The sequence below is a fragment of the Octodon degus genome, unplaced genomic scaffold (assembly GCF_000260255.1).
Source record: "Octodon degus isolate 3935 unplaced genomic scaffold, OctDeg1.0 scaffold00010, whole genome shotgun sequence".
Taxonomy (NCBI): domain Eukaryota; kingdom Metazoa; phylum Chordata; class Mammalia; order Rodentia; family Octodontidae; genus Octodon; species Octodon degus.
In genome coordinates, this window is record NW_004524586.1 from 4,616,279 (window position 1) to 4,627,148 (window position 10,870).

Consider the following 10,870-nt stretch of genomic DNA (forward strand, 5'->3'; position numbering starts at 1 on the left):
CCCAGAGGGAGCTCCATACGATCAGAGGAGACCACCCAGATGGCTGCCTCCACAGTCACCGGGCCAGCTGTCTCCGAGGCTGGACTCACAGCGTGGAGAGCGCCTGCAGGGTGTCAAAGGCTCCAGGAGAGATGGTGGTGATGTGATTGTCGTACAGCGAGAGGAGCCGCACATTGCGCAGGCCCGTGAAACTGTCGTTGTGGATGCAGCTGATACGGTTGTTCCTAAGCATCCTGGGAAGAGAGAAGGGGAGAGGGGAGCTCACCAGCTGCGCCCTGTGCTGTGCCTCATCAGAACTTGCCTGTGCCAGGTAGCGGCGGCCACGACCGGCTAGCTCCAAATGCTCCTCCAGAGTCACGAGTAGGTCCCGGAGCCCAGAGGGAGGACCCTGCACAGCTGTGCTTACCTCCAGCCGACGTCCCAGCCTCTAGGGGCCTTGTGCCTCCACCCTCCTCTCGCCCTGCCCACCCTGTCCCTGCAGGCCACCTTCACTTGGTGCTTGTCCCTGTCTTCACGCCCCACTCAGTGCCCAGGGACTTGCCACTCTGTAGCTCAAAGCCCTTGCGGTAGCTTCCAATTTGTCCACAGAATCAAGCTTAAAGCTCAGAGCCACCCAGCCCGAGGCCAGTGGCACTGTCACATGACCATGGCAGGGTCATTCCTGGCCCCACTAGGATGCCATTCTCCAGGGCCCTTTCTCCTCCACATAGAATAGCCTCTACTCATCCTCCAAAACCTCCCTAACCAAAAGTGAAAGCAGAGGGCCAGGGAGACAGCTCAGCAGCCTAAGTGCCTGCTTCACAAACACTAGAACCCAGGTTCAATCCCTGGTACGTGCCAGCCACCAGAACCAGGCGTGGTGACTCAGCACTGGGGAGCCGAGAGGGGAGGATCGCTACGAGTCTGAATTGTGCAGTCAGACCCTGTATCAAGCACATAAAAGAAGATACTTAATGCAAATTTACTAGCATCGAGTACATCTAGACAATGTTGAATTTCTGCCTGCCAGATAACAATAGCAATAATGATGATGCCAGGGTTGGCAGAGTGGGTGAACAGGCGTCTCTCCACCCAGTTGGCAGGGTAATGACAAGGTGCTGTTTGGTGGTGAGCTGGGTGAGAGGCGTTAAAAATCCTTACAAGGACACTTTCCACGTCTACTGCTGGCTCCTCTGAAGATGTCACCAGAAGGGAGGAACCACAGATGGGCACAGAATTCCTTGATAAAAATATTAATCACAACATTTCATATAATAAAAATGAGAAGCAGCTAAATTTCTATTATTCACATAGTACAGTCATTAAAACCAATTTTATAAAAGGAATTTAAATGATCTGTAGAGGTGCCCATGTTAAGGTAAAAAAGATTACTAAATAAAACTGATTCGAGGATTCTACTAAAATCTTTCTGTATTTCAGATATACAAAATAAATGAGTCCCAAATGTTATAGCACAGTAGAATGCCTATAGTTTCATAGATTTAAATTTTTCTAAGAGGGTAGATCTTCGTGAGGGGTGTGTGTACATGTGTGTGTGTGCATGTGTGTGTGTGTACATGTGTGCATGCATGCACGTGTGTGTGTGTGTGTGTGTGTGTGTGTGTGTGTTATTGAGAATGAACTAAAGGAGCACTGAGATTCATCTCCAGCCCTTTTAAAATTTAGTTTGGACACAGCATCTTGCTCCATTGCTCAGACTGATCTCAAACCTGCAATCCTCCTGCCTCAGCTCCCAAGTAGCTGGGACTAGAGGCCTATCCAGGGTAACCACTGCGCGCAAGCGTGCGTGCATGCGTGCGTGCATGCATGTGTATGTGGTATCAGGGACTGAACTCACGGCCTTATGCTGGGTGTTCTTGTTCCACTAATAATAAAGAACGAGGGTGGGAGTAAGTTTTGGAGAGAACGAGTATGTCTATGGCATAACTGTGACAGCTGCGCAGACCGACCTGTATCTGTATGGGTGTGTGCGCGTCTCCACGCGCTTACGCACAGTATGGCAGCAAGCATGCAGGTATACCAGAGGCTGGAAGGACAGCTCCTGATGGTAGCAGTGGTCCTTGCGGGGCCTGCACGCCCCCGACCTACACTGACCGCCCCACCCCACCCCCGCCCCGTGTGTCTCTGCTGTCTCCGGCACTGAACACAAGTGAGTAGAGAGATCCCAGTGCATCCTTATCCAAGGAAAACTGGACAAACATAAAGAAGCATAAAGCAGCCAGATGGGAACAGCCTAGAAAGATGGCCGTGCTGAAAGCAAGCTACAGGACAGTGCTGAGTAAAATCCTTTTGTAAAACACATAGAGATGGGAGGGAGCCCTGTCACACACTCATTCACCTTCCACAAACACAGAGATGCCTGCTCAGAAGGCAGATTTATCCCTGATGCAGAGTTGGGATTTACATGCAGGCAGGTGGCTTCCTGAACTGCGTGGCCAATACCCACATGCAGCTATTTTGATTTTTTTTTTTTTTTGGAACTGGGGATTGAACTCAGACCCTTGTGCTTCCCAGGCAAGTGCTTATTCCACTGAGCCATCTCCCCGGCCCCTAGATTTTAATGAATCAAAACTAAGTAAGTGTCACACAGTCACTTTGCAGCTTCCGGGTTGGTCAGTGTAGACACAAAACATTCCTTTGTGGTGGGAGGTAGCCCTGTCTAGTGGACACTAAAGGTCCCCAGGGCCACCTGAATTTCTGGCTCTGCCTAGGTGGACTGTGTCTATGGAGTGGTGAAGACCCCAGGGTGCCAGGGAGCTCCCAGGGCCAGGCAAACTCTAGCTCTAGGTCATGGGTCCCCAGTCCAGGGATGGCATCCCTGGTCCAACATCACAGGTCCCCCATGTCCCCTAGGCAATGTCTCCTCAGCACTACTCAGCCCACCCTGCTTGCACCTGTGCTGGGCTACTGTAGCCTGACCACAGGACACAGTGCCACATGACTCTAGACCTTTCTGAGGAACTAGCCCACACACTAGGGAACAAGAGGACAGGCCCCACTGCAGGGCTGCTGGGGTGGGGCTGCCTGTCCTGCCCTTTCTCTTTCTTTCCCTCCAATGCCTGGCCCCACACTCACAGGGTCCGCAAGCCGTCCAGACCCCGGAACATGCCGCTCCGGATGGACTCCAGCTGGTTGGCAGTCAGATGCAGCTCACTCACGGAGGCCGCGCCCTCGAACGCGCCGTCTTCAATTTCTGACACCTTGTTGTTGCTTAGGTTGCTGGGATAGGAGGTATGCAGGGGTTTCCAAGCCTGTACCTGGGAGCGCCTCCCTTCCGGCGCCGAACACCGCCATGCCCAGGAGCCGGGTCCCCAGCTCCCGGAGGGCTCCCCACCCCAGGCTTTCCCCTGTTCTTCCCAGGCTGGCTCCCCGCGGGGCAGCTCCCTGCCAACAGGTCACTCACATTTTCTTCAAATGTGTAAGTTTTTTAAATATCCCAGTGGCCTCCAGGAGGGAAATTTCATTGTTATTCAATCGTCTGTAAAGAAAAAAAAAAAAAAGACAATGAAGAGAAAAGAGACATGCCAATAAAGATGGACACTGGGGGACCTTTTGAATTGAGACTGATTTAGACGCAAGCACAGGGGACTCCTAGAAGAATTTCTCTGGCAAGGCCAATCGGCTCTGTTTCATAGGAAGCCTGGGCCTGGGCCTAGGGGAGACGTAAATGAAAGTATTATGAAAAGTTATGTACACGAGTGACCAGGCATGCAGGAGGCTACGCACAAGCATGCGGATATGCATGAGCTCATTTTCACAGGTTAAAAATTAATAGTGATGGGATGGCTGAAGTCCCAGCTTAAGCTCATGGAATCATGTCCCCCCAAAGAAGACAAAATGCCACTGGGGAAAACCACCCCTTGTTCAAGCTGGTGACCCAGCCTGGGCACCAAAGGCTTTGAGGCAGCCCTGACTGGTGTCTTCTGTGGTCCCAAACAGAGTGGAGCAGAGCAAAGCCTGGAGCCAGCACGGCGGGATCACAGGGTGCTGGGGAGGGGTCCTGGGGGAGGGGGGTCCTCACAGCTCAGCTGTGGACTGCGGGATGCGCTCAGGGAGCTTGGAGAGCTTCAGGCTGGAGCACTCCACCACACTGGCCTCACAGCGGCACTTGTGGGGACAGGCGACGTGGCTGCTGCACTCGCTGTTCAGCTGGTAATCTTCAGTGCCTGTGGGTGACGGGGTGGGCCAGAGCTGAGGGCCGCAGCAGGCTCTGAGCAGCCCCAACCAATCCAGGGTGACCCGAGCCCTCCAGCCTGCCCACCCACTGCCACCATGCTGTCGCTTCTTACCTGGGATGAAGTACTGCTCCTTGGCTGGGGAGAAAAGCAGACGCATTAGGACGCAGGAGCAGCTGGGCCTGCCCGCAGCCTGCTGTGGCGCCCAGGACTGTGGTTGGAACACACATGCCCAGAACACCTGTGACCCTGCGCAGGACCTCGCAAGGCAGCGCCACACCTGAGCAAACCTCTCACTGCGAAGGCACAGGCAGGACTGTGCTGACCTCACGCAGCGGACAGAGCAGGGTGGTGTCAGTCCTGAACCAGGGCCAGGCGCAGAAGCAGCCCACAGCGTCCCTGGCGAGATGCCAAGTGGACTGTAGCGGCTGAGGGCACTTCAGGGTCCCACAGCCTCGAGGGGGCTCCTACTCATAAAGCCCCCAGGTGTCTTGTAAGGCCTGAGAGCAGCAGCACCTGCAGGGGTGAGCTGGCTGTGAGTGGACACCAGGGGCTCCTGCTGGGCCCACAAGAAACCCCGCCTCCCAAACACCAACGCAGACCCAAAGCCTAGAGTGTGGGGCCTTCAGTGGGAGACCAAGGGCCTGGGGACACCCTAGTTGGGGCCCTCCAGGACCTACCACTGGATCTCTGAGCCAACCACAGGCAGACAGACAGCAGACAGCTACCTGAGCAACGGAACTTCTTGCTCTTGATCTGCCCGATGCGCTTGTTGGCGAGGCGCCGAGGGCTGGCACAGCGGGCCCCACTGGTCTCTATGGGGTTAGTGCGCAGGAAGTCCGCCAGCCACTTAAGGTTACAGTCGCAGATGAAAGGGTTCTGGGCCAGGTGCCTGTCAAGGGTGCAGGGTGGCCGTCAGAGATCAGGACTGGCCTCCTCTTGGATGGACCTTGCTGTCTGCTGTGGCTCAGGTGGCTGCTCTTCATATGAATCCCACCGCTAGTCGTGGCAGAAGTGGGAGGTAGGGTCGCTGCCACCATGCACTGGCCACCTACAGAGAAGCCCTGCTGCTTGTCGCTTGTCACAGCAGGAAGGGACGCTGCAGCTGGAGCCATTTCCAGGAAAGCCAGAGCTTCCCCCTGTGCCTGCACCCCTTGGGCCCTACACTGCCTGCTCTCGACCCTCCTGTCTTCCCTTCTGCCTGGGACACTCCACAAGCATGACTGAGGCGGGGGCACTGGAGACCAGACAGAGTCCCCGAACGTAGGGGCATCAGCACCAGGTGAGGCCACAGCCTTCAGACCGCTGCCGGCCGCAGGCTCAGCTTGTCCCTCTGCCGCTGCAGTCTGTCTCCCATGGCCATCATGCTGGTGGCAAGACTGATCTGGTGGAGCCCTGGGCCACCCTAGAGTCACCCCGCACAGGCCAGCCAGCTCCGCGACCCATTTCCAAGCCTCTCTCCGTGCACAGACAGCACTATCGAATGGCTGCTCTGGGAGTCGCTTGGCCTCGCGGGCGGCGCGGCCTGTGTTGGCAGCAGGTGAATGCAGTGAAATGTGGTGGGGGCGGGTGGCAGGCTGCAGGCACCGTCACAGAAGGGCAGAGGATGAGCAAACCCCGAGCCTCTTAGTCTCATTCATTAAAAGCATAACTGTGCTTTCTTCTGAGGCTGTCAGGGATTTAAAACTGTTTTTGCTGAAAACAAACAAACAAACAAATAAACAAAAACAAAAACAGCAATGACTCCTCCCTAGAGCCTACAAATGCCTAATGGGTAACTAACACTAAAGGCTTAGTATTTCTGCTTTCATTTGGTATCGCTTCTCTTTTACTGCCTTAAAATTGGGCCAGATCCTTGCTCGGCTCAGAGTGGAGGTGAGGTGATCACTGAAGGAGTGTGTAACGACAGGAGTCCCCCATTTTCTTTTTTTCTTTTTTGTATTTTATGGAAGTGTCTACAGGGTGTTCAGGGTCTCACTACTAGACCAGACTCGTAGTGATCCGCTTGTTTACAGCCTCCCAAGAGCTGGGATTACAGGCACACGCCATTACGCCCAGTCTCAATTGCAGTCTCAGCGCACCCCGGGGGTGGGGCCAGCATTGCACGCCAGGGGACTGAACCCCCAACCCCTGCGCCTGCTCATAGATGCTTTAATCTGCTGAGCTATTTGGCCACCCTCCCCATTTTCTCCTACATTCCAATTAATGCTTTTACCTATAAATTCATGTTGTCACTTCAGTTGTAATTTCCATGGTCTTTAATGTCATTGTCCTGCAGCAGGATTTCATGCTAGCCAGTGATACTGCCTCATGGCAACTGGGATGGTTAGAATCAGAAGGCAATATTTTAAAAAAGCAAATAATTACAAAGGTTGTTGGGGAGCTTGTCCAGACCGTGGGCACATCATGACACACCACTGGCGGGAATGCTAAATGCTACAGCATCGCGGGAACACTGGCAGGCTCCTTAGCAAGTGTAAAGTTCCCCTGTGGCCCAGCAGTTCTAAGACAAGCAAACGTCGGTCCACACAAAGATGTGTAGGTGACTGCTGGTAGCAGCAACATTCATGATGGTTCCCAAGTGCAAATAACCCTAAAGTCTTCAACGGGAATGGACAAACTAAACACGTCCATCTGATATATGGAAAGCTATTTGGCAATTAAAAAAAGATCAAATGACACAGGATATACTATGGATAAACCTCAAAAATGTCACACTAAGTGAAAGAGACATCGCAACAGATGGTGTGTTGTGTGACCTTATGAAATGACCAAAGAGACAGCATACAGACACCAAGTATCTGGAGTGAGGGATGGAAATGGGGACTGAAAGAAAACAGGATTTGAGGGAGGAATGATGGAAACATCCTAAAATTGAATCATGATAATAATCGAACAACTCCAAGGTAATTGAACAACTTTCTGTTCTACAGCTTGTCTAAAAGTGATTGATTTGTATAACTGTAACAGGTGAACGTTACATATGTAAGTTATGCCTCCCTAGAGTTGGGTTTGTTTTTGTTTTCTGTTTGAGGCAGGGCCTTGCTACGTTGCCCTGGCTGACTTTGAATTCCTGGATTCAAGCATCCCACCTGAGGAGCTGAGGTGTCAGCAGTGCCTAGCTACAAAGCTTTTCAAAGCTGTTGTCGGGCTTGACCCAGGGCCTCACATGTGATGGGCAAGTCTCCCTCCCAGGGCCATATCACCAGACCTTTTGCTATTTTTCATTTTGAGACAGAGTCTCACTAAATCACCCAGGGTAGCCTTAAACCTTTGCACCTCCTGCCTCGGGTCCCCACGTGCTGGGCTGACAGACGTGTGCTATCATACCCAACGAGCTGTTTTGTTTGTTTCTAAATGTGAAATGCAAATAAAATTACTGCTGCATCAACCTATGACACAGAGCATTTGGTCGTGAACTCTACAGTTATGGACAAGAGAAGCAAGATTTGGTAATTTTCTTTTAATGAGCAGAATATATTTATTAGAGAAAGAAAGCTCCTGTCCGGAGAGAGGGACAGGAGGGGGAGGGGGGACCGAGCGGGTAATGCCCCCCCTAGATTTGGTAAAATTAACTGTTCAGATCTGACGCAAGACTCAGTCAAGCTTAACTACTCCAAGGCTACAGTAAGGATACCTAAGCGCACCATGGATTTACGCTCCTCTTATTCCTGTCCCAAACTGCACCTCAGTTGCCAGTACTCAGTGTGTGCTTGTGAAGGTCCAGCCTTGCCTTGTAGTCTTAAGTAAGAAGTCTATTCACACAGAAGCAGCAAGACTGAGGGAAGTACACTGGCTTGCTAGCGATGGGGGAAGACCACCTGAGGTTGGGGCCCTGTAGGAAGAGCTCTGCTATGAACTTGGGGTCACACAAATGCCCTCTGCTTCAGTTTCCTTTTAGGTAAAATCGAGGATGATGGCACCCACCTCCCTATGAGCATTGTAAGTGCTGAGCAAGATGATGCACCGAGGACCGTGACTCTGAGGGTCCTCAAACCCCCTTGGGCCCCAGGCCTCTCTCTGTGCATCCCTAGCCCTCTCATTTCCTTAGGGGGTCTCTCTCAGACTTTCTGCTAGCTTTGTAAAATAATCCACCTTGCCAACGTCTCTCCATAACCTCGAATTTCACATACACAGTTTAGTCTCCCCACAGGGCTCCATCTCTCTCTGGCTGTGAGTAAATCACTTAGCAGCAGGCAAGCTACAGGCACATGTGTGGGCTTGAATGAGTTTGTTTCTGTGGCTGATGTGCAGACGCCTGGGGAGCAGGTGCTGTACCTTGTATGCAACCTATTGGAACCCACCCCCAGAGTTCCCACGTTTTGCACCATAGACGTGGTTTACCTCATGGTTTTGCTCTACAAAAATCCTGGGAAGCCCACCCCCAAGCCCACCCAGTGAGTGAGAACTTCTGCGACACTCTCGGGACCCCCAGATCCAGCCTAGCACAGGCCCGGCGACTGTGTGGGAGAGCTTCTAGCTTCCCTGCACCTGTGGGACCTCTCTGGACCAAAACTCAGGCGCACCGCGTGAGTGAGACCATCTACCGTGCCCTCGGGACCCCTCCACGCCTCCAGAGCCCCCGCTCCCAAGCCCGCCTAGTCAGTGCGAGCTTCTGCAATGCTCTAGGTCCCCCAGATCCAGCCCAAGCCCAGGCCCAACTAGTGCATGGGAGAGCTTCTGTGCTCCTCTGTGCGCCCTGGGCCAGGGGCACAACAGAGGGGCACCACAGGTTCACTGTTGTGCCAGAGGGGCACAACAGGTTCACTTCCAAGGGCTGTAGCTGGAAGGAGCTGAACACAACAGCCAGACCCAGGCCAGGCATAACTGGATAAACTCAAACGTAATAGATCTGCACCCGAATTTCAATAAGTGCTAAGATTATAACTGCACCAAAGCTCTACACCAAAGGTCAGAAGTCAGTGCTATACGAAATGACAAAGACAAGGAGCAAAATGCAATCTCAGGCCTCAAGCCCACCCAGAACAAGTGCAGAGGACACTAGCTCAGCTGCAATGGATGAATTTACAGTGTCGGAAGTAAAGAAACAACAGCAGAAAGGTATAAAGGAACTCAGAACAGAATTAACTTCTGAAATACAAAAAAGAAATATCTGAATTCGTAGCATCTGAAGTAAAGAATCAAACAGAGAAACATAGGGAGGAAACCCAATCTGAAAAAACTCTGCAGTAAAAGAATTAATAACTGCTTAAGACATTGATTAAAAAAAATAGAGGAAATTAGAAAAATGACAGATTCCTTGTATGAGCAATACATGGAAGAAACAGATCACATGAGGCAGAGTGAAAGAGATATAGAGGAACTTAAAATGTCAATCACAAGCTGCAAAACTGTTTGAGTGAAAGTGAAGACAGAGTTTCAGATCTTGAAAACGCTGGTGCAGCTAGTGAAAAGGTAAGAAAGGATCTCTTAAAAACAACTAGGATGCAGGAAAAAATAATCCATCACCTACAAGATGATGCAAAGATGAACAATGTGAGACTAATAGGCAGCAATGAAAAAGGAGTCAATACAAATGATATAAAAAGAATATGGGAAGAAGTAATAGCAGAAAACTTCCCAAATATGAGGAAACAATCTGACTTTCAGGTAACCGAAGCATACAGAACACCAAATAACTTCAACCCAATTAAAAACACACCAAGACATATAATAGTCAAGATCCCAGAAATACAGCACAGGAATAATATACTGAAAGCCGCTAGAGAAAAGAAGCAGATCACATTCAAAGGAAAACCCATCAGAATTATGGCCAACTTCTCTTCACAAACCAGGAAGGCAAGAAGAGCATGCAGCAGAGTACTTCAAGTCCTCTATGAAAACAAATTCCAGGCCAGCCTACTATACCCTGAAAAACTCTCTTTCAAGTTTGATGGAGAAGTGAAATACTTCCATGACAAAGAACAACTAAAGAATTTCATGATAACAAAGCCAACCCTACACAGACTACTGAAAGATGTTCTAGAGAGGGAAAAAAATGATCAGAACTCCATGAATGAGAACAGAAGGAACCAACTAAATAGGACAAACAGTTAAACACAGGACAAAAAGGAGTAAATAAAGCAGGTAAATAACATGTCAATCGTAAGTCAATACATCTCAATTATAACCATCAATGTAAATGAACTCAATTCACCAGTTAAGAGAAATAGACTGGCACAGTGATTAGGAGACAAAAATCCAACAATATGCTGTATACAAGAAACACACTTTACTCATAAAGAAATTCATAGGCTGAAAATCAAAGGATGGAAAACAATACTACATTCCACAGCACCTCAGAAAAAATCAGGGGCAGCAATCCTGTTTTCAGACAGTCTCAACCTCAAACCAAGAATGATCAAACAAAATAAAGAAGGCCACTATATACTAGCTAGGGGAAAAAATTAAAGAGGAAGAGGTAACACTCATAAATATCTATGCACCAAACACGGGAGCACCCAACTATATAAGACAAATCTTAATAGACATGAAAAATCTAATATACAATACCACAATCTTAACAGGAGACCTTAACACCCCTTCATCCCAAAAAGATAAGTCAACCAGACAAAAAAAAATTATCAAAGAATGGCTGGGGAGATGGCTCAGTAGAATAAGCACTTGCCTGGCAAGTGAAAGGGCCTGAGTTCAAGCCTCAGTTCCAGAAAAAAAAAAAAAATAGCAAAGAAGTA

The 10,870-nt window shown here is 50.2% G+C and overlaps 1 protein-coding gene across 1 annotated transcript in view; it reads right to left on the reverse strand.

Annotated features, from left to right (window-relative positions):
* Slit1 (slit guidance ligand 1) overlaps positions 1 to 10,870 on the reverse strand; it is a 166,256-nt gene that overhangs the window by 33,028 nt on the left and 122,358 nt on the right. The window contains exons 14-19 of the mRNA XM_004625506.2: positions 4,904 to 5,067; positions 4,290 to 4,313; positions 4,022 to 4,166; positions 3,404 to 3,478; positions 3,076 to 3,219; positions 90 to 233 (exon numbers count right to left, since the gene is read on the reverse strand). Coding sequence (XP_004625563.1) covers positions 90 to 233; positions 3,076 to 3,219; positions 3,404 to 3,478; positions 4,022 to 4,166; positions 4,290 to 4,313; positions 4,904 to 5,067 — 696 coding nt within the window. The remainder of the gene's footprint in view (positions 1 to 89; positions 234 to 3,075; positions 3,220 to 3,403; positions 3,479 to 4,021; positions 4,167 to 4,289; positions 4,314 to 4,903; positions 5,068 to 10,870) is intronic.